General features: G+C 44.0%; 1 protein-coding gene across 11 annotated transcripts in view; it reads right to left on the bottom strand.

Annotated features, from left to right (window-relative positions):
* Positions 1 to 3,831: 3,831 nt before the first annotated feature.
* CMC1 (C-X9-C motif containing 1) overlaps positions 3,832 to 24,050 on the bottom strand; it is a 76,831-nt gene continuing 56,612 nt past the window's right edge. For 10 of the 11 annotated variants that reach the window (XM_086365619.1, XM_086365621.1, XM_086365624.1 and 7 more), the window contains 2 exons: positions 7,230 to 7,320; positions 3,832 to 4,098 (listed from right to left, as the gene is read on the bottom strand). In XM_086365619.1, the coding sequence (XP_086221745.1) occupies positions 3,978 to 4,098; positions 7,230 to 7,320 (212 nt within the window). In that variant the 3' untranslated portion in view covers positions 3,832 to 3,977. Of the gene's footprint in view, positions 4,099 to 7,229; positions 7,321 to 7,584; positions 7,619 to 24,050 lie in introns of those variants that run through there. The other variant, XM_086365626.1, reaches the window with a different exon arrangement.

The raw sequence follows: 24,050 nt of genomic DNA, 5'->3' as shown, positions 1-24,050 counted from the left end.
CATAGAGCAGCTTATTCATCGGTTAGACTTTATTTTGAAGTGTTAATGATTTGCTTATTGAGAAAGTGGTTTTTAATTAACGAGGAATTTTAATTCTAGAAACCCAGTTCTTTGCTGTGTTGATGTTATGGTGGCACTTCCCAGGTGATGAGAGCAGGAACAGGGGGCGACATGAGGATGAGATGGTTGGATAAGACATCACCACCGACCCAGTGGACATGAGTTTGCGCAAACTCTGGAGACAGTGAAGGACAGGGACGACGGACGTGGCTGCAGTTCACACGGTCGTGAAGAGTTGGACGCAGTTCACACGGTCATGAAGAGTTGGACGTGACTTAGCGACTGAACCACCACCACTGCCCAGGCGGCTCGGTGGCCAAGAATCCACCTGCCCACGCAGGCAGGACCCACAGGAGACATGGGTTTGACCCGTAATGGTAAGGATGACTTCATCTGGAAATTCCTCTGTATTTCAGGGTGATAGTATTAAGAATATTAGTAATAACTGTCTTCAATTCCTACATCTTTTGCCTGAGATAAAGCGTTTGATGTCAGAAGGCTTTTATCCTTTTTGACAGTTTCAAACACCTTGGACTCAAAAAGAATATTTCAGATCTCTTAATACACTAACTGAATAGCATCCATATATAAACAGTGTTCACCATTCGCCAGATATTTCTATTATCTTCCTCACTTATTCAGTCTTGTCTGTGATTAATGGAGTTGGTGTCAGATGCTGAAATTTATTCTGACCAATGAACACAATGAACACAGCTGACTCAGGGGAGTACGATCTCCTGCCAAGTAATAGAACAAAACCCAATATGCATAAAACTAATCGGAGGCTCCAGGCTTCAGCTGAGGGAAGCAACTACCTGTGTAATAACAAAGCAGCAGAAGCTGTATCATGGCGGTGTAGGCTGTGCATTGTATCTAATCTCTCAGGGTAGATTACTGGTTTGTCTGTTCCAAAAGCAAGATTGGGAATGTTCCTTAAAATGAGTCATATGACATAATGGCTTGATTAATGGTTTGAACAATACGAAGACATTGTTTACTTAAATTATTTTTGTTTGAAGTAGATGTGAAATACTGTCCTTGCCTAAATATTTCAGGGTTGGTGCTAATTATTAGTTGTTAACAAGACATCTTGTTAAATCAACTTTCGAAGAGACAGTGCTTTTGCATCTGAACAGTAAGGTAGTTGTCAAACAGGTGTGCTAGAAAGTCAGTGGTTGATGTTCCTGCAGTTCAAAGAGCTATACAAATGATGTAAAACTGTAGGGAAAATTAACACCCCAATATTTTCCCCAGTCATAATTTTTTAAATGCACCCTTTATGATCATTTCTGTTAATGGTGAGATTCAAAGAGAAATGAGGGTGGCCCATCTGTGGCTTATTTGAAATGGAAAATTTTGTTGACTTATGTCCCACTAGCTGGAACTTACTCCACAGCAGTGGTCCCCAATATTTTTGGCACCAGGGACTGGTTTCATGGAAGCCAGTTATTCTGTGGATAGGGCTGGGGGATGGTTAGGATGACTGCAGTGCATCGCATTGACTGTGCGTTCTATTTCTTTATTTGTACTGTTACATCAGCTCCGCCTCAGATCCCAGAGGCTAGGGACCCCTGCTCCAAAAGATTCACTTGAAAATGTCTTCAATCTCCAGGGTTTTTTTTTGTTCTCATTTTTAAAGTCTTTGTTACAATATCATTTGTTGTATGTCTTGGTTTTTTCGGCCTCAAAGCATATTGGATCCCAGCTCCTGCACTGGAAGGCAAAGTCTTAACCTTTGCACCACCAGGGAAGTCCGTAGTCTCCAGGTTTTTATAAGGATAACCCAGTTCTGCACTTCCATAACTCTAGACTGAAAAGAACATTGATAAACAAAAAAAGCCTCTTTATCCCCTCATTACCTAAAACAGAAGTTACATCTTCTCTAAAAGGAAACTGAAGTTCTGCTAGAAAGGAACCTAATTTGTAAGCAGAGCAGGGATGTGACTCCCTGAAAACCTGAGGGGCAGAGTGGGAGAGTTCAGACCTCAACCACCCAAGGGCCGAGTCCTAGGGAACAGAGCAACGTTCTCATCCAGAAGCGCCCTCTGGAGAAGACAGCTCACACAGGATGGAAGATGAGCGGCCTGCAGCTGCCCAGGAGAGCCAGGGTCAGGGGGCATGCGCGGTGGGGGCCAGCGAGAGGGGTGCCAGTGGACGGGAACGTGCTTCCCACAGGGGACGTGTTCTGTAAGCTAGTCTTGTCCAGTAGCGGTAAGGACGTGACATCCGCACATTTGAACTGTCCACGTAAAAACGAAGCTGGCCCCTACAGAATAGCCACAGGTTGTATGTAGCTTTCAAAGTATCTTTCCCTTTCTTCATTTAAGTCATCGGACTGCTCGACAGAAAAAGGCCCCCAGCAGTGCACGGGCTTGCTTACCCCACACTGGTGTCTGCTGCCCTGGTCTCCCGCCTTTTCATCTGTACACAAGTGGTGCGATACCTACACGTGTGGGTGAGTTCCCCTCTTTCTGAGGTCCCCAAAATACCTAAGAGATTTCTGCACCTTGCCTGATAAAGGTGCTGGTGCAGGGCACCTAAGAGTTTCCAGTTTCTAGAGGGACCATGTAGAAAAGGAAAATGTCTCAATTCTACTTAACAAAAGTGTAATTTACCAAGTTGCTGTAAGTCGTAATTAGCTTGAAGGGAAAAGTTTCCTTGTATCTGGAAAATACAGATTACAAACCAGATATTTTAGCCAAAAACCAAAAAGATTATAATCTTGTTCATTCTGTTTCATGGGACTGGGGCCTAAGTTAAATCTTAGGCAGGAATTTCTATTTGTGATTTTAATAAGAACTACGTAAATGCGTATAAATATATATACATATATGTAAATACATATAAAGTAGCTGGAAACTAGTTGCAGTGGCTATGGTGAAGACTTAACAGCTTGTATGAAAAAAAAGCAACTTTTAATATAAAAGCCTGCAACCAAATCACTGCACTGGGACAGAAAATGTTTACACTCATCACTATGTTACAAAATGCCCATTCATCCTTATAAAGAAGACTTTTAAAACATTAAAATATTTTCAGTGGCAGAATTAACACGTCAGGTCATGGAGTGTTAATACATTTTAGGAAGTTTTCTATTAAAGATGTAAGCAGGGACTTCCCTGCTGGTCACTGGTTGGAACCCTCCCTGCCTGGGACAGGGGTTTGATCCCTGGTCAGGATACTAAGATCCCACAAGGCACAGGGCAGCTAAGCCTGAGTGCTGCAGCTGCGGAGCCCAGGCACCACAGCTAGAGTGTGCCCCACGATGAAAGAGCCCACACACTGCAGTTGAGACCTGATGCAGCCAAGTAAAAAAAAAAAAAGTAAAACTAATTCATGTATAAGCATGTATCTGTTTCCAAATAAGCCTTCTACTAATAGTCACTGAAGTGCATTTACCTCGTCCAAGACGCGGTCCTGCATATTCTACTTAGCTGCAACACAGTTAATCCTCACATCCACAGTCTTGGTAACTGTGGAGACTACTTGCATCCCAACTGCTTAGTTATTAATACAGTGGTCAAGCCGGGCTCGTGACCGTCCTGCTACACTGCCCAGGTACTGACTCCTCTGGAGACTGTCGGCTCCTGCTCTCCTTTAGTCACTTCTGGCTCCATGATGAGTCCATACACTGACGAGTAATATTTGTGTGGAAACCTAAAATTCATTGTCACTGTTAGAGAACTATAGTTGTGAGACCATCTATTTAAAACCTATTACGACCAGGCAAACCATGTCCCAGTTCCCTGCTTGCTCTTATCAGTCAATAACTTTGAGGTTAAAAAAAAAAATCTTTATTTCAGATAAAGTTATTTCCATAATTAAGGATAAAGGAAACGCACTTCCCTGAGTCCATTATTTCAGGTGACTGATTTCCATGAACACTGGCGTTCCTGAGCATCATCTTGAATATTTGCCTACATACTTGTGGGAAGCTTCTGTAGCCTTTTCTTGGTAGGAATTCCAGTTCTTCTGAATTCCTCCCTTTCCTTCAGGTATTCCATTTTGCATTCTTCATAAAAGGCTGGATCTTTATAGCTGCGAGAAGGAAAACAAAAATCTTTTAAAGCAAATCACTTTGCAAGCATGTAAGATAAGCCTGCTTTAATAATAAATTCAGACATCCAGTTCATCAAGCACAATCTTTACAAGCTGGTTGTTTTAGTCATAGTCATAAATTCATTGTAAAGATGAGGCTACCAAATGAAAGGAAAAAAAAAATAACGGTTCTTCCTTGAATAGCAATGTCCCAGGATAGGACAGTGGGGAGCAGGGCCCCGTGTGAGCAGACGTCACCATGACATGCACACAGCACGCCGTGTGGCCCGGGGCACCAGGGAGGACAGAGTAAAGAGGAGAACGGGCAGCTGTCGGGAGACGTGTGAGCTGCGTTCTGAAGGACCAACAGCAATCCCCACAGAAGGCCCCGGAGGAAGAACCCACAGACGAGGGAAGCCGAGATGTGTGGAGAACTACGTGTAGCTGGTACCACGACAGGTCACGGGCTGGACAAAGGGCCTGAGGGGCAGCTGGAAAGGCGAGGGCCACATCATGGCAATCCATTCCTGCCCCATGAGAAGCCCAATCTGCCCACCCGGGCACTGTGGACCACACACAGGCCAAGGGGCGCCAGGGGCCAGCAAGGTTACAGGCCAAATGCCCAATAAATATTCCAATAATCCAGACAGGAAATGACAAGGCCCAATGATCTAAAGGAGTCAACTTTCTGGTGAAAAGGATGCAGTGGAGCTGGGAGAGATTGGGGAAATGCAATCAGGAAGATCCTGAATCCCAGACGATCAGAACTCCCAAAGACACAAGGCAGGAGTCAGAGGAGCTGCGTTCAGTATAGGACCCACAGGAGAAAGCAGAGAAATGCCGTGACCACAGGAAGCACTGACTTTCACGGGGTGCAGACTGAGCTTTCTCAGATTGAAGACGGAGAGGAGACCCTGGGGAAGTAGCTTTCAGGAAGAGGTTCAGGAGGAAAAGATGGAGAAGAAGTAGGCAGAGACACTGGGCAGACAGGATGAAAGGGGGTCTAGTAACAGAGAAAGAATGTAAAAGACACATGCTGGAACCTTTGGAAACACAGCTCCAGGTGGTGAGGGCAGAAGCCAGACATGGTTACTGAGGGACGAGCGAGATGAGATGGGGGAAATGAAAGAACACGAACCATCGATGCTTCCCGTGTCACTGGGCAGAGATGCCAGAGGGTGGTGCTTCCACCCACAAAGTGTCTCTTGTGGTAGGGCAAAGGCGCCTCTTGTGCAAAGCAGGTAGGGCAAAGCAGCAGGTAGGGCAAAGGCGCCTCTTGTGCAAAGACGAAAACACAGTATTTCTTCAAGTTTGCTGAGACTTGTTGTGCTAGTGCTAAGTCGTTTTAATCGTATCCAACTCTTTGTGACCCTATGGACCATAGCCTTCCAGGCTCCTCTGTCCAAGGGATTCTCCAGGCAAGAACACTGGAATGGGTTGCCATTTCCTTCTCCAGGGGATCTTTCTGACCCAGGGATCAAATCCGCATCTCACTGGCAGGTTGAGATCTGCACTGGCAGACAGGTTCTTTACCACTGAGCCACCTGGTGGAGACTCGTGGTCAAGTAGAATTCTTCCTCAGCAGCTCTCATTCCCTTCCCACATTCCCGTCCTTCCTCTCGGTTTCCTCTCTGCTCCTCTCTCTTCCAAGCAGCGGCAGCCTCCCCCCAACCCCCAGCCCCCCGGATGGTCTAGGACCTCTCTTCCCCCTCTCAAGGGCGAGAGACAGCGGGATATTCCAATGATTAATATTCACATACCAAAAGCTGAAAATAACACAGACGAACTTTTAACAAGAGCCGGCGTCTTCTGAGTACCTGGTATCGATACCCTCTACGTCCCCATTGCTGGAGTGACGTGTTTCCACGTAAGGAATGATCTCCTGCTGGAGCACAAGGACCCTGCCCAGGGCACAGCAGAGCTGAACCCCAGGGGGCCCGGGAGACCAGCCTGCTGCCCTCCCCACAGTCCTGCTCCCAGCTTCAGGGCCACCCTGTCCCAACCGAGAGCAACAGGCACAACGGAGACTGAAACTGAGCTGTCAAAAGCCATGAGTCAGGTGCCCAGGGAAGTTAACAGTCACACAGACGTGCAAGAGGCCCACATGCATCCAGTGTCTCCTGGGGGCACCAGGGACCAGAACTCTTATTTCTCCACAGTTAAATGCTCAGTGCAGGTCTGGGCTCATAAAAAAGAGCAGCTATTAGAATTGTTTTTATTTATGATTAACTTGAGAAAAGAGTGGACTTGGAGTATGTTTCCGTATCTATAAATGCAGATAATCAGTATTCTAAGAGCACGTAAATCCATGTGTACCTTATTTGTTATCAAAAAAGTAAACAATTTAAGATTCAGATAATCACCACTTTCTTTTTATGTAATCATCTAAGAAGTATCTGACATAGATGCTAGCAGGCCAGGGGAGCCGAGTACAGAAGGTACTGATCTGTTCTGACCTCACGGTCGTCTGATCTCACAACGACTGCCAGCTCCCTGCTCACGAAAGCGCTGCACCCGCCACACCCCGTCAGAAACGTGGGTGATGATGAAATCTGGGGCGACGAGCAGAAAGCACCTGCATTCAAAGAACTCCACACACTTTTACTTTAAGACTCAACAAACTACAATGAAGTATCAGTGAGCACATTTAAGAACTATTTTTTAAAGTAATTTAACTTCAGAAATCTAAATATACCTTTGTTTCCTTTGTCTGATTTATTACAACTCTCCTAGAAGTTAAATATATTCATCCAAAAGATCCTAAGGCTGGTAAAATTACCTTTTCATTAAAAGATAAACATAAGCATAATATATTCAATAGATTAACCTGTTCATGAAAAGGCATTTATTAAATCCTATGAAAAATCATGTATTTTTATGGCTGACCTAATATTTTAATCAGATAAAATGCTGACAAACACACATAACTTGAAAAGACCCTTCATAAATATGTTGTGCCCCTTGTAGAAGCATCTTTACCAAATTAAAATTTTAGACTCAGCCAACAATACGATGAATCTGGTGGGGGAAAAGTACAGAATATATGACACAGAGTGAGTTAAATAACACTCTCACCTCCAACACATTACACACATACACGCAGGAACACAAACACCAAGGCTACTACTTACTAAGATGTTAGACAGTCTTTCAGTGCAGAATTCTCTTTCCGGCATTTTACTACCATAAGGACTCCAGAGTCCTTGCAACACTTAGTGAAATCTGAAATAAAAAATTTGGAAGAGAAAAAATGATCTGTAATTACATCTCTGTAAGTTTAAACAGCTCTAAAATCTTCATTCATTTAACATCTCTGGCCTAGATTGTGCTCGGCACTCACACAGTACATGTTCCACAAAAGACGTGAACGTGAATAAAAGGTGGTAGATCTGAAAGGAGGGAGGGGAGCCCTGAGGTAAAGAAGGAGTTGCTTCACAGTGACACACGGAATGCAGAGGTGAAGCAGGATTTCTAACTCAGACGTACTTCGTTTGCCGCTTTGCATTCATGTCTCTGTGCCACGCTGTGGCAACTCTCGCAGTGCTTCAGACTCTGTCAGTACTACAATTGTTATGTTGACCTGTGATCGGTGATCTCTGACGTTACTACTGTAACTGCAGACACGGAGAAAACAGCAGGAGAGCTAGAATTAGAAGTGGAGCCTAAAAATGGGATGGACTGCTTCGTCTCCTGATCACACCTGACCAGAGAAGTTGCTTAAGAATGAACAAAGACTGTGGGGTCCTGAAATGGAGTCTACTTCTGGGGAAGATGCTATAAACCTTGCTGAAATGACAACCGAGGGTTTAGAATATTACAGAAACTTAGTTGAGAAAGCAGCAGCAGCAGACTTTGAGAGGACTGACTCCAGTTTTGAAAGTTCTCCACCAAATCAAATGCCACCAACTGGCACACTGCAGGCAGAAGAGAAATCGTTCCTAAAACGAAGAGTCCTGTGCAGCAAACTTTATTACTGCTCTCTTATTCTAAGAAACCCACATCAACCTTCAGCAACCCCACCCTGATCAGTCAGCAGCCACCGACATCAAGGCAAGACCCGCTTCCTGCAAAAAGATTACGACTCACTCAAGGATCAGGGCTCAGAGGAGCGTTAGCATTTTTCAGCAATAAAGTATCCTTACTGAAGGCATGTACAGTGTTTTTTTAGATGTAATACTATTACACACTTCATAGTCTACAATGCAGTGTGGATATAACTTTTATATGCACTAGGAAGCCAAAGACTGCGTGTGACTCGCTCTACTGTGATGCTGAGTGTTTTGCATTGGTCTGGAAGCAAACCACAGCATCCCCAAGGTCTGTCTACAGAGAGGAAGCATGTACTCCATGGATGAACAACAGATCCCACTGTGCAGCACAGGGAACTACAGTCAGTGTCCTGTGATAACCACCATGGAAAAGAAGATTTTAAAAAGAATACACACACACACACACAGATACGTGTGTGCGTGCTCAGTCACTTTAGTCATGTATGACTCTTTGCAACCCCATAGACTGTAGCCCGCCAGGCTCCTCTGTGCATGGGATTCTCTAGGCAATAATACTGGAGTGGGTCGCCATGCCCTCCCCCAGAGGATCTTCCTGACACAGGGATCGAACCCGCGTCTCCTGTGTCTCTTGCATTGCAGGCAGGTTCTTTACCACTGAGCCACCAGGGAAACCCATAAACATATGTGTATACACACACACACACACACATATACACCCATAAACATATATATATATAAAACGGAGTCACTTTGCTGTAATTGTAAATCAACTATACTCCCAATTTTTTAAAATAAAAGAGTATATTCCAGAAGAGATAAGTAGGGAGAGTGAAGGGGGTTGTATCAGACACAGCCCTTCCTGGGGTCCAGTTTCTATGACTACTGATGGCATCCTTCAACCCCGTTTCCTTCAGACAACCTGCCATGGTCCTTTACTTTGACCCCAGGGTTCCCATCCCATTCCTGAGTCAACTCTGAGGTGACCCAGAATCTAAATGGCTTTCTATCACATTTCCATTCTGGCAGTTTGCCCCTCAAATCCTACTGGCCCCCTCGGGGTCCTGCCTTCTCAGGAGCCCCGACCCACAGAACCCTGGTGCCGGAGTCCAGTCACAGCGCCCGCTGCTCAACCTGGCCTGTGCTGGGGCAGACCAGCTTGCTCCTCAGCCCCTCCTTGGGTCAGGCACGGGGCGCCCCTTCTCTAGCAGCGACTCTCCCCAGCTGTCTCGGTCCTCCCCCTCCCCAGTGGTCTCTAGTCCCAGCCTCGGCCACCTCATCTGTAACCAGCCATGTCCATGTCAGACTTTAAAATACGACACCACCCTCACCAAGAAGCTTGTATCATCATTTAGTATAAAATTATCTGGATTCTCTTCTTACCCTTCCAGCTACTATGGAATATGATTTATAATCATCTTAAAACAAGCAGGTAACTTCAGGAGTCCCCATGAAGACACATAATGTGTAACAAGTGGCTTTGAACACAAGCAAACTGAAAACGACGGACATCGAGGGGCTGTGCTGGACCGAGAGGCCTCAGGCACAGACGTCCGTCTGTCTGCAGCATCAGCGCAGTCTGCGGGGTGTGGACGGGCGGAAACCAGGCCTGCTGGTGCGGGAGGGGCCTGACTCCAGACGGAGGGCACGTCTGGTCACAGCCGTGGGGCAGCGATGCTCCAGTGCGGGTCACGGGCTCCGTGAACTAGATGTTCACCAGTCTCAGGACTGCGACCATTTGCTCTGAGTCCTGAACTGAATCAGGCATCTTTTACACTCATCGACACACGCTCTTGTGGTCTCTGTGCCGATGAGCTGGGCATGTGGCCAAATCAGAGCAAAGGAGACTTCCTGTGTCCTCTGCGACGCAAAAAGGCAAAGCAGGGGCTTCCCTGGTGACTCAGTGGAAAAGAAACCTGCCTGTCAGCGCAGGAGACACGACCTCGATGCTTGAGCTGGGAGGATCTCACATGCCGTGGACCAATTAAGCCTTGTGCAACGCAACTGCTGTGAGCCTGCGCTCTAGAGCCTGGGTGCCACCGCTACTGAAGCCTGTGTGCCCTAGAGCCTGTGCTCCGCAACCAGAGAGCCACCGCAGGGAAAAGCCACACACGGCAACCAGAGAGGAGCCCCCGCTCACCAGAGCTGGAGAAAAGCCTGCACAGCAACAAAGGCCCTGCACAGCCAAGAATAAACACGTAAAACTATTTTTTTCTAAAAAAAGGGAAAAAACATTTCTCTTTTAAAAAAAGGCAAAGCCAATGCAGGATCAGGTCCTTCTCATCGGAGGTCCTGAAGAGAGGCAGCAAGCCCACTGGAAAGCCCACTAGCCTGCACTCTGGAAGTCATTAGCATCCTTCCACGGTACTGTTCTCCACACAGCCTGATGCGAAGACCTGCCTTTCCAGAGGCAAGGGTTACGATCCTAAGCAAGAATTAAAGCATGAGCTACCCTCAATGGGAGCGTGAACAAAGTTAATCCAGAGGTGACGAATGTTCAACGGTGGTGACGGGCCGTGGGCTGGCTCCTCGCAGCCCCACTGTCATTCGGAGACTGGACCAGCTCACTCGGACGATAGCATCCACAGAAAGATCGTGGGCATCAGGGACCTCCCCTCGTAAACACGTGCGCATTGACCAAACCCCAGTCCCTTTCCAGAAAACACGAATGCAAGGGCTCCTACCAACAGTATATTCTCTGAATTCAACACTCAGTACTCTAACACTTGACAAATTTACAAGCGAACGCTCAGGCACTGACTTACGTTAAGACCTGTTTTCTCTAACGTGACTAAAAATGTCCTCAAGTAGGGAAGTGGCTCCAGATAGCACGTGTGTGTTCCGATGGCCATAAAGGCACAGTCTCTGCATTTTCACACTTGTCCAGATCTCCTCAGGAGTAACTGTGACTGGCCCGAAGCCTCAAGCTGTTTGTAAGGTTTCTGTCACTTGTTTAGCAACACTATTTTAATGAGGATCCATCTTTCAAACCACATTAGCAAACCTTCATATGATGGTGATGTCGCCAGCTGATTTCTACAATGGTATTCTGAAACAAGCCCAATTTAAATCACTTCTGTCTCTCAATATTAAGTGTTAAAAAGTTTGTACACCTGTAAATAAATATTCACCTTTAACCACTATGAAAATGAACTGTCATTCACTTACATATACCTTAATGTAATGCAAATAAATATCAGTAAAGAGTGAGAGTAAAGAGATGATTAAAAGTTATTCCAAACTTTAAAGAAGTTTGGGCTTAAAGACAGCATTCAAGACTTTTTTCTTTAAAATATCAAGAACATGAAATTCTTTCTTTTGAAATTCCTTTCTCTGAAAGAAACCACTGAATGTCATATAAAATAAACGATGGGAAACATATTCTGTGAGCAGGATAAAATCTGCATCAAGTGAAGCTAGAGAAAACAGAGATAAAGTCTTCTCCCAACTTTAGTCTAAGATAATCGGCAAAAGAACCATACTGTAATTAAGTACAAGAATACATAATTTCCAGTTTATATAAGAAAAACTTAGGGAAACTCCATATAAAAGCAGTAAGAGAGAAATGGTTTGGAATTCATTGCTTTTCACTCATTTAATTTATGAACTTTGGAATGTATGTTAATATTTAAATAACTGCCATAATTAGGTTTCCTGATGAAGCCGAGGATGAGCAACAAAGTGTGGATGGGAGCAGGAAGACTGACCTTCCACACGTCATCAGTTTCAAGCAACATACAATTTGGCAGACACAGTCATCCAGGTAGGACGATAGCATTCAATGAGAGATATCAATTTAAAAACATACCAGATTAAAAGAAGTAATTCCAATGTTTCATTATTTCTGAACCACTCCTTTTATAATTCAAACAATTTATATTTTCTAAACAATCCTGAGCTTATGAATTTTTACACAACTATCTTTAGACATAGCACTTATTTCTAACTTTCTAGTACTTTTATTTCCTCAATAAGTGAAGTACTTAATAAAGTACCTATTTTGTTTCAGGCATTATAAAAAGCAGAGCTCTATTTAGGTACCAATGTAATTTAGAATTTTTGACATGTAAGTTCTGTGTAATATTTCTATGACTAAACCACCATCTTGATGGTCTCACTTTTAAATCTGGAACTTCAATCTAATCGAAAAGAAAGACATTTAGGAGGTCTTGCTTACTGAAGAAATGTAGCAAGAAGATTTTTAAATCACCCTCAATTCAAAACATTTCATCAACTGCACAACAGGAAATCTTAAGCATAAAACTGCTTCCTTATAGGAAACTAGATAAAAATAAAAACAGAAATGTACTTGAAACGATGGATAAATGATCTGCCAGCAAACATTCTGACAACAACAAAATTTCAGAGACAGTTTTTCGAGAGATTCATAAAATTAATCACTCAATGGAAAACATAAACACGCAGAAGCCACCTCATCTTTCTCGAGGCTCAGTCACCAAAACAGTGACTTCCTAACTGAACTCACGCCTTCAAAACGTTTCCGTTTCCAAAGGTGAGTCGAAAACACTGCAGACGGGGAAATCACCAAAATGCCATCACGTCAACGCTCAGCAGAGGATCCAGCTGCAAATACCTCATTTATCTGTTCCTTTTTTAGTTTTTACTTTATACTGGCGTATAGTTGACAAATAGCGTTGTCAGTCTCAGGCGTGCAGCAGAGTCAGTCATCCGTATACGCATACCTGCTCTCTTTCAGATTCTTTTCCCACATAGGTCATTACAGAGTATTGAGAAGAGTTGCCTGTGCTACACAGTAAGTAGGTCCTTTTTAATTATCTACTTTATATACAGTAATATGTATATGTTAATCTCATATCATTTATTTCTTAAATTATCGGAGTAGAATGAAAATGAAAAGTCACTTACATTCCTGCCTCGTAATAGTAACAACAACAGCTAACACTTCTCTTTACTGTGTACCAGGCACTAGCCAGTGAGTTAGGACAGGCTTTCACAGGCATTAACTGATTAAAGTGTTTTTTCATGCATTCTTTCAGTACTTATACACAGGCTCATAAAAACGCCACTCGTTCACTCCGCTTGGGGACGGGAGGTGGGGCAGGGCGGGCGTGTGCCAGCCACGACCGCAGGCGGCGTTCCGCGTCGGGCTCCGTCCTGAGGCAGTGGAAGCCCTCAGAGGGGCTCCGCACAGCGGAACGGCATGATCAGGCTTTCTTCTGCAGAGAACTACGCGAGCTGGAAGGCAGAGATCAGCGCATGCTTCAGACACGTCCAGCTGGGAGGAGCCCGTGAAACACCCAAGTGGATTGTCGGGCTGAGGCAAGTGGAAGACACTGGTGTGGCATCAGTCACTTATGAAAAATAAGGAAAAGTAAAGAGGGCCCAGGTAACCACTAGGCTGCCAATATTCAAGGGTCAGTGGAAACACGGGCACCTGAAAGACGGGAGGACCTCGGGGCATCACAGAAGGTAAGGGGACCAAGAGGCTGACCCTCTGAGTAGAGATCAGGGTCCACTGGACCCAATTTTAATTTCTAACTATTTTAAAGATATTTTGATTTTCATTTTTTCTGAGGCCTTCCAAAAAACCAAAGAAAACAGATACTTTGTAATATAATAAAACTCATTTCTATCTTGCAATTATCATATGGACTCACTAGAACTTTGTGTAAAGATAAGATACAACATAGACTCAATGATCTTTTTCCTACATTTTGAAACTTTTTACTAGATCATCCTAGGACTTCTTTCATCATGACTCATCAGTTATTTTCAACTATGCTAAAACTGACTAAAATAAGAAAACATAATGATGGAATCAGCTAGAAAGAAAGTGAAATCGCTCAGTCGTGTCCGACTCTTTGCGCCCGTGGACTGTAGCCCACCAGGCTCCTCCGCCCATGGGATTCTCTAGGCAAGAATACTGGAGTGGGTTGCCATTTCCTTCTCCAGGAGATCTTCCTGACCCAGGGATCGAACTCGGGTCTCCCTCATTGCAGGCAGATGCTTTAACCTCTCAGCCACCAGGGAAGCCCAGAATCAGCTAGAAGAATGATTCAACAGTGAAATAAACCACTATTTTATCAGTTTTCTTACTGGATCATCTGGCATATTACATTATAATTTATCAATATAGAAAAGGAGTCTTTTTAATGTTTGCTTTCTTTGAACACAGTTAAGATCTTTTTTTTTTTTCACTTCCTGATTATGTTAGGTAGAATAAGAGACCCCAAAGATTTCCAAATCCTGCTCCCAGAACCCAATGAATGTCAGGTTATATGGCAAAGGGGAATTACAGTTACTAATCAGCTACAACCAAATAAGGAGATTATCCTGGATTATCCAGGGGGTCCCAGAGGAATCACCAGGGTCCTGAGAAAGGGAAAAGGGAGGCACGGATGCTAGGACTTCCAGCATCTAAACCTGTGAGAATGAAGTTTTGTTGTTTATGGATCATCAGTTTATGTTATTTTTGTTAAGCAGCTCATGCTAAGATAGTTTCTAGAAACTGAAAAAGCAAAGAAACGGACTCTCTCATTGAGCTTCCAGAAGGGAACGCAGCTCTGCCAACATGTGGATATTAACCCAGAAAGACCTGTGTCATACCTCTGAGTTAGAGTGTAATGTCACACATCTGTGTTGTTTTATGGTACTAACTGTGTGTAATTTGTGATAGCCGCCATAATGAACTAACTGCACTGCCTGTAGCAGAAGAAGGAAAACTAACAAAAAGATGATTCTCACTTATTAGATGAATCAGAAAATGCATGCTAAGACCTGAAAGCAGAGCTCCAGATTCTGCTGACGACGATAAAACTACCTACTATGAATACAAGCACCAACTACTATCTTCAGATGACAGTATCCCAGATGACCTTCTCAAAAATCAGGAACTGATGAGTAAATAACAAACTCTGCAGGACAAAAAGGAAACGAGGCCTCCTCATCCCATCGGTCACCTAACAAGAGGCACCTGGTGTCCTGTAACAGGAACCGGCACACCCCACGTGGTAGGGACCCACGGTGGCGTTCTCCCGTGCTGGTGTGTATGTGACCCAAATACTCAGGCCTGGCTTATAAGCAAAGATGATCACAAGGAACTAGCATTTGTGGGACGGGATGTATAAGTCAAAAAACTAAAATTTTTAAAAATTAAGAAGCAAAAAAGATGACTATCTTCTCTACAAAAAAAAAAAAATTAGTAGCCAGCGATGTTTACAAAAGCATTGTATTTTATGAAAGCAAGCACAAGAAGACCCAGGACTGCTAGTGCGGAGGGCCAGCTGGAGGTGTGCTGGAACCTGGTGCAGTACTGACAAGACAGGTGTGTTCAGGCTCACAACCAACGCTTAGCTTCACTCAGGCAACACTGACCATTTCAAGTATAAGACTTTTATAACCGGGAAATACAGAATAAAAACTGGTACAGCTGTATTTAATTATTATTAAACTTTTAAGATCACTCTTCCTTTGTTCTTTCAAAAATGTTTTGAATATGACTTTTAAATAGAAAAATTAATAAATAAAAGGTATCCACAGATGACTACCTTTTCTAGGACAGTATGGACTAAAGAAGGCATGCTCATGATTGTCGAATGCTAAGATGAGGAGAGAAAGTCACCTGTTAGTTTTTATGTTAAGACTTTGTGACATTCTGCTGTCTAGGAATATCTTTGATTCACGTAAGGTCAGGGAAAGGATTAGAACAAACAAAAATCCTTGCTCCTTATCACAGATGAGTTAAACATAGCTTTTATTTCCAGGGAGAAGGCAATGGCACCCCACTCCAGTACTCTTGCCTGGAAAATCCCATGGATGGAGGAGCCTGATAGGCTGCAGTCCAAGGGGTCGCAAAGAGTCGGACACGACTGAGCGACTTCACTTCACGTTATTTCCAGGACACTTATTTCTTTAATCAAGCATTCATTAAATACCAAATATGGTTCCTAACTTCAATGTACTTATAATATAGTGGCAGATGCACAAAGGAATTCAATACCAAACAGTTATCTCCATTTGGTCAGCTTAGGTTTATAGCCCTCTAAAACCTACACATAGCATATTAAAAAGCAGAGACATTACTTTGCCAACAAAGGTCTGTCTAGTCAAGGCTATGGTTTTTCCAGTGGTCATGTATGGATGTGAGAGTTGGACTGTGAAGAAAGCTGAGCACCGAAGAATTGATGCTTTTGAACTGTGGTGTTGGAGAAGACTCTTGAGAGTCCCTTGGACTGCAAGGAGATCCAACCAGTCCATTCTGAAGGAGATCAGCCCTGGGATTTCTTTGGAAGGAATGATGCTAAAGCTGAAACTTAGTACCTTTGGCCACCTCATGCAAAGAGTTGACTCATTGGAAAAGACTCTGACGCTGGGAGGGATTGGGGGCAGGAGGAGAAGGGGACGACAGAGGATGAGATGGCTGGATGGCATCACTGACTCAATGGATGTGAGTCTGAGTGAACTCCGTGAGTTGGTGATGGACAGGGAGGCCTGGCGTGCTGTGATTCATGGGGTTGCAAAGAGTCAGACACGACTGAGTGACTGAACTGAACTGAACTGAAACTGTACACACAAGGCTACCAAGCAAGGTCTGAAATGCACCTAGTCTGAATCTCCATGTACTGTGAGTATAAAAGGCACACTGGAGGGATTCCCCTGGGGGTACAAGGGTTAAGCTGGTTTGGGGAGCTAAGATCCCACATGCCTTGTGGCCAGAACCAAGACACAGAAGCAATATTGTAACTAATTCGATACAGACTTCAAAAACATCTTAAAAAAAAAAAAAAAGACACACTGATTTGTGGGAGCTTAGGATGAAAAATAATAAGCAGGGTGATAATATATAGCCTTGATGTACTCCTTTTCCTATTTGGAACCAGTCTGTTGTTCCATGTCCAGTTCTAACTGTTGCTTCCTGACCTGCATATAGGTTTCTCAAGAGGCAGGTCAGGTGGTCTGGTATTCCCATCTCTTTCAGAATTTTCCAGTTTATTGTGATCCACACAGTCAAAGATTTTGCCATAGTCAATAAAGCAGAAATAGAGTTTTTCTGGAATTCTCTCGCTTTTTTGATGATCCAGCAGATGTTGGCAATTTGATCTCTGGTTCCTCTGCCTTTTCTAAAACCAGCTTGAATATCTGGAAGTTCACAGTTCACGTATTGCTGAAGCCTGGCTTGGAGAATTTGGAGCATTACTTTACTAGTGTGTGAGATGAGTGCAATTGTGCGGTAGTTTGCACATTCTTTGGCATTGCCTTTCTTTGGGATTAGAAGGAAAACTGACCTTTTCCAGTCTTGTGGCCGTGGCCTCTGCTGAGTTTTCCAAATTTGCTGGCATATTGAGTGCAGCACTTGCACAGCATCATCTTTCAGGATTTGAAATAGCTCCACTGGAATTCCATCACCTCCACTAGCTTTGTTCATAGTGATGCTTTCTAAGGCCCACTTGACTTCACATTCCAGGATGTCTGGCTCTAGGTGAGTGATCACACCATTGTGATTATCTGGGTCGTGAAGATCTTTTTTGTACAGTTCTTCTGTGTATTCTTGCCACCTCTTCTTAATATTTTCTGCTCTGTTAGGTCCATACCATTTCTGTCCTTTAACGAGCCCATCTTTGCATGCAATGTTCCCTTGGTATCTCTAATTTTCTTGAAGAGATCTCTAGTCTTTCCCATTCTGTTGTTTTCCTCTATTTCCTTGCACTGATCGCTGAGGAAGGCTTTCTTATCTCTCCTTGCTATTCTTTGGAACTCTGCATTCAAATGGGTATATCTTTGCTTTTCTCCTTTGCTTTTCAGTTCTCTTCTTTTCACAGCTATTTGTAAGGCCTCCTCAGACAGCCATTTTGCATTTTTGCATTTCTTTTCCATGGGGACTGTCTTGATCCCTGTCTCCTGTACAATGTCACGAACCTCCGTCCATGGAAGAAGCACAAGTTGGAATCAAGATTGCCGGGAGAAATATCAATAACCTCAGATATGCAGATGATACCACCCTTCTGGCAGAAAGTGAGGAGGAACTAAAAAGCCTCTTGATGAAAGTGAAAGGGGAGAGTGAAAAAGTTGGCTTAAAGCTCAACATTCAGAAAATGAAGATCATGGCATCTGGTCCCATCACTTCATGGGAAATTAGATGGGGAAACAGTGGAAACAGCGTCAGACTTTATTTTTGGGGGCTCCAAAATCACTGCAGATGGTGACTGCAGCCATGAAATTAAAAGACGCTTACTCCTTGGAAGGAAAGTTATGACCAACCTAGATAGCATATTCAAAAGTAGAGACGTTACTTTGTCAACAAAGGTCCATCTAGTCAAGACTATGTTTTTTCCAGTGGTCGTGTATGGATGTGAGAGTTGGACTATGAAGAAAGCTGAGCACCACAGAATTGATGCTTTTGAACTGTGTTATTGGAGAAGACTCTTGGGAGTCCCTTGGACTGCAAGGAGATCCAACCAGTCCATCCTAAAGGAGATCAGTCCTGGGTGTTCATTGGAAGGACTGATGCTGAAGCTATAACTCCAATGCTTTGGCCACCTCATGCAAAGAGTTGACTCATTGGAAAACACTCTGATGCTGAGAGTGATGGGGGCAGGAGGAGAAGTGGATGACAGAGAATGAGATGGCTGGATGGCATCAACAACTTGATGGACATGAGTTTGGGTAAACTTCGGGAGTTGGTGATGGACAGGGAGGCCTGGCATGATGTGGTTCATGTGGTCGCAAAGAGTTGGACATGACTGAGCGACTGAACTGAACTGAACTGAGGATGAAAAACGTAACAAACTATCTTGTTCACCGTTTTTATACTGATTGCATGCTAATAAGATAGATGTGCTGTGCTGTGCTTCCTGCTCAGCATGTCTGACTCTGTGACCACATGGACTATAGCCTGCCAGGCTTCTCTGCCTGTGGGGATTCTCCAGGAAAGAACACTGGAGTCAGTTGCCATGCCCTCCTCCAGGGGATCTTCCCAGCCCAGGGATTGAACCCAGGTTTCCCGCATTACAGGCAGATTCTTTACTGTCTGAGCCACAAGAGAAGCCCTAATAAGATAGATACTATTTATTTAACACATAAGTTCAGTAAATATTAAAATTAAGCTTACCTTTCAAAACTAATGTCCCATTAAAAAATACGTGGCTACTATAGTTTAAAGAGAAGGAAAAGGCTACCCACTCCAGGATTCTGGCCTGGAGAATTCCATGGGCTGTATAGTCTATGGGGTCGCAAAGAGTCGGACACGACTGGGCGACTTTTAATTTAGTATAGTTTAAAATTATGAATATCGTCATGTTATTCTCTATGACCCAGTGGAACTTTCTGCAATGACAGAGACGCTCTCTGCACTTTCCCGTAGTGCCCCCGTAAGCCATGAAGGACGACTCAGCGCTCCAAGTGTGGCTGAGTGCAACTGAGGGACTGAATGTGTCTCTGTAATTAATTAAGGTAAAGAGTGGCGTGTGTGCAGTGGCTGCCATAGTGAAAGAGGCGGCCCTGAGTGTGTTTTCTTCCCTGCACTTCAGGTCAGATGTAGACAGGAGGCTGGTGATGAGAGCCTCAGATTGCTCATCTCCACGGACTGGAATGAAGCTCAGTGGGCACAAACTGTGATTCTGACCAGGAGCCCTTAGCATGTAGCTCTTGGAGCAGAGATGATTTCTAACAAAGGCTAACAATACATTAACTGCTCAGCAGGATCTATATCTCCATAGAATAAACTATCTTATTTCGGGTGGAGTTTTTGTTTTTCCATTTTCCTATGTGATTTCATAATTTTTTTTTCTTGCAACGTATTTAAAGATGTTAATAATAACAGCAACAAAATCAAATTAATAATGGACATATACTGGGTGTTTACTATGTACCAGACACGATGAGCACTTCATTAGCTCACTTGAATTTTACAAAAACCTAACAGAGAAGCACTGTCATCATCTGCATTTGCCAGACAAGGACACCGAGCTTTCAGTAGGCGACATCATGCATTTCCAAAACGGACAGTGCGGCAAGGACTAGCCTGGAACCGGGCCTTTAATTCCTGAAAAACTCCGTAACTCCTATGGAATGCCACTGACTCTTCTTCACAGTGAGAACAGGGGAGACTCCTCCACACTGGGCAGAAGTTCTCATGGTCATAGCAGAGCCGTAAGCCCCGCCGTCACCACACACAGGGCCAGCACCGGGCCCAGGAAGCTGGTGGGATGGCTCAGTCCTTCCGGTCCCCACCTCCGGGGGAAGAAAAGCTACAGCTTAGAGCTCTGATGCTCTGCTCCTGAGCAATCATCTAAAATAAAATGACGCCAGATACCTTGCCCTCTGGCTCCACACCTCCTTTTCCAGAATGCCTATAAAATATATTTAAATATTTAAAACAAGGATTTTACACATTAGAAAGGGACTTTTCCAAGCAGTTTACAAGAAACTGCTAAGTTCTGTGCTTGGGGTTCTAAGAGCCTTCAGAATAGGAAAGGGAGACGTCAGCATAGCTGAGCAGTGGCCGAGGAGAGCACCAACTCACCCCATCTCCCAAATGAGACACACACAAAAGAGGCCGTCAGCCTCCCCAAGCAGGAGAACCCGTGAGTATCACTAGCAGTGACAGAGGGGGAGGACTTAGACAGTGACAAAGCCAGAGAAATGCCAAGTGAGTCAATCTGGTTCATGCCGCACATGCCGGCTACATGCTCCCCCTTTGGTCCCCCAACCCCCCCCAGCCTCTGAAGTTAAAAGATCTATTCATGAACACACGCCCATCAGAGCAGCCAACAAAGGCACCATGTTTCTGCACATCCCCTGACACGAAGCAGGATCAACGCTGTAAACAACACAAGCAACGCGAGCAACACACCAGCCTGCGGCACCTTTCCATGCTTGCCAGCGGCTTCACAGTCTGCTCTACAGGCCAGGGTGGGCCAGTGGTGACCATTCACTGCCTCCCACGAGGGGCCAGGAAAGGACCTTGTTCTCAACACCTCAGGTGGAAATGGCCAGAGAAGGAAGGACTTAGATGTCATTAACCCAAACCCTAGTAAGCAAGTGTTAGTCACTCAGTCGTGCCCGACTCTTTGTGACCCCATGGACTGCAGCCCACCAGGCTCCTCTGTCCATGAGATTTTCCAGGCAAGGATACTGGAGTGGGTTGCCATTTCCTTCTCCAGGGCATCTTCCCAACCCAGGGATCGAACCCTGTCTCCTGCACTGCAGGCAGATTCTTTACCGAGTGAGCTACAAGGGAAGCCCAACCCAAAGCCTAGACCCTTCCTCAATTCAGAAAGTCCTAATTCACCTCAGTGTGCAAACCCTGAGGGAACAGAAACACCTTACGGAACAAGGGAGCCAGTTCCGTCGTGGGGGAGGGGGTAATGTGGGGTTGGGGGATGTGTGTGCACGTAGGTGTGTGTGTGCGCGTGTGCTGAGGGGCGTGGGGGAGGTTTGAGACTGGAAGAAACCAGAGTTCAGGCTCCTGCCAACCCCCGTCAAACCCCGCTGGCAGTAACAGTCCTGCTGTGCCTCCTCCTGGTGAGAACCAGCATGAACGTGGCTCCCTCCTCCTTGCCGGATGTGGTTTCCAGACTGTGGACAAAACCTGCTCACCCTCTTTCTAATCTGCTGGTCTGTCAACTTTTCTTATGTATCGGACACCTTGCTTTGCTCCAAAAGAGGAGTTGACACAGTTTGGCATTTCCCTTCAAGAGACAGCATTCGAAAAGACAGTTATGTTCTTCATATCCAAACACAGGGGACAATTCAAATACAAACATAACTATGACTACTCCTTTCTTATAATAAAAGTCATTTGTAGAGAATCATTAAGAGAATGGCGTATCACAAGCCATTCCTCATCCTGTCTTCTCTTAGCTGAAGCAAAAAATATCTTTATGTAAGTAAAAAAAAGCCTTGGCACCCTGCAAAGCCACTTAGCAGCTTTCTTTTAATCTAACAGAGTCACACCAACAGCCTAAGTAGAAATACTAAACCACAAAGCTCTATCCGGCCACTAAAGAAAGTGCACAATTGGGGATGATCTCCAAGACTCAAAGTGAAAACAGCAAGGACACACGTATACACACACACACACACACACACACACCTATACAGACAGTACAGAAGGGCTGGGGGCGGGGGACCAGGAAGGGATGGGTGACCGTCATGGTCTCAGAAGAAAACCTGGAGTCTGCGGGGGGAACGGAAGAAGCAGGTTTCTATTGTGTTGTGGTAGTCTGTCCCTGTGCCAACCTTACAAAATGCAATTTTAAAAAAGGAAAGTGAATAAAGTAATACCTTTGTGCAGAGGAGGGGGAGAGAGGAGGTCTGGCTTTGAAGCAGAGTGAGAGGTCATCTCTCTCAATTTTTTTTTTTTAAACAATCCTCTTCCATTTCCTCAGAACTGCCCGTTAGTGACAAAGGGCAGGGACCTGTCTTTCTTGCAACAGAACACCCCACTCTTCACAGTCAATGGACACTTCTGCCTGGATGGCTTCATTTCATTAAATGCTGACTGTTCTCAAATAAAAATGTGGGCATTCCTTTTCACAAATTACAGAGCTGCAGAGATCCTACGATTCCCACCCCACCAATGCCACGTGGAGCCCTAAGCCAAGGTAAAAAGACACCGTCAAAACCCGCACTCCTGGCTTTCTTTTAATTTAACACGGTCACACCAACTGCCAAAATGCAAGAAACCCAACACTGGTAACGCGTGCTCCCTTGCTCATAAACTGGTCCCAATTCTCGGTTTTAAAGAGGAAAAAAAAAAGAGAACAGAAGACATGTGATGCTAAATTTAATTAGACATTTAATAAGTGTAGTGTCCCTAGTTAACAAGGCAGATCCATCCTTTCCGTTCAGGCTGCAGGTTATTTAAAGACTTTACAATTTTACTACTTAAGGGCAAGTCCTATGGAGGTGTTATCTCACCATTTATATTTTCACAACACTTATGATATTGCTATCACACTCTTAAAATAAATAAAAAGCCCATGCCGTGTGGTGGACCAATATAATGCTACATACACTATTTCTGGAAATAAACATTAAAATCATTCTGTATTGTTCACTTGATTCTTGCAGTGTTGAATATTAGAAAAAAAGTAAAACTAATTTTTTTAAGTCCCAGGTATACTTGAAAAACAGAGGTTTTGTCACTTGGTTTTTAAAATTAGGTACTAGAAAATATATCACTAGAAAATTCTGACCACAATAGCATTTTATGACAAAATTATTATGCTTTTAATTTTCTATTAAATTGTAGTTTATTAGCTTGCTACTTTAAAGATTAGACTGGGTACAGAATGAATTTAGTGGTGCATTTAATGAGACAAGAAAGATGAACATGAAAAGATGATTTTACATGGTGGTGCATAGGCTATTTGATAATTCTAACATAGTACAAAAGAAAGCTTCTCTCTAGATTGACCATGGTTCACTTAACATCACTGAATATCTAATACCTCCAACTCAATTAATTTTCACCTGATTAAGATCAGACTGATATTCAAACTAAATCATCTCTCCAGTCAAGTAGAAATCAATATTTCTGATTTTACTTTTAAATTACAATAGAAAATAAAATGCACACGTCTTCAATATGCCAAGAGTAGCTTTTCCATTCTAGTCTACCATGGCGGGGATGACACAGTTGATTAAAGAATTATTCTAATTTGAGCACCAATATGTAGTCAGAATCTGATTAATCTGAACACGGAGATGGAATAAAGTAATTAAATATATCTTATACAGGGCAAATAGAAAATCGACATAAAATAAACTTGACTTCTTTAAAACAAACTTCACTATTTATCAGCTCAAGTAGTTAGGAACGTGCCTTATTACAGACTGACTGCTCTTGGAGGGGTCTCGTTTCAGGCGCAGATATTTACAAGGTAGCCAAAGAAAAGAAACAGTTCTGTTCAGGTCATCCTCCTTCTGTGATCACCACTGCACAAAGCATGCACACACCCA

Source organism: Bos grunniens, chromosome 22, assembly GCF_055505025.1.
Source record: "Bos grunniens cultivar Pamir isolate PY7600 chromosome 22, Bosgru_T2T1.0, whole genome shotgun sequence".
NCBI lineage: Eukaryota > Metazoa > Chordata > Mammalia > Artiodactyla > Bovidae > Bos > Bos grunniens.
The sequence above is the reverse complement of the archived record's forward strand: the minus strand, read 5'-3'. Positions and strand labels throughout refer to the sequence as shown.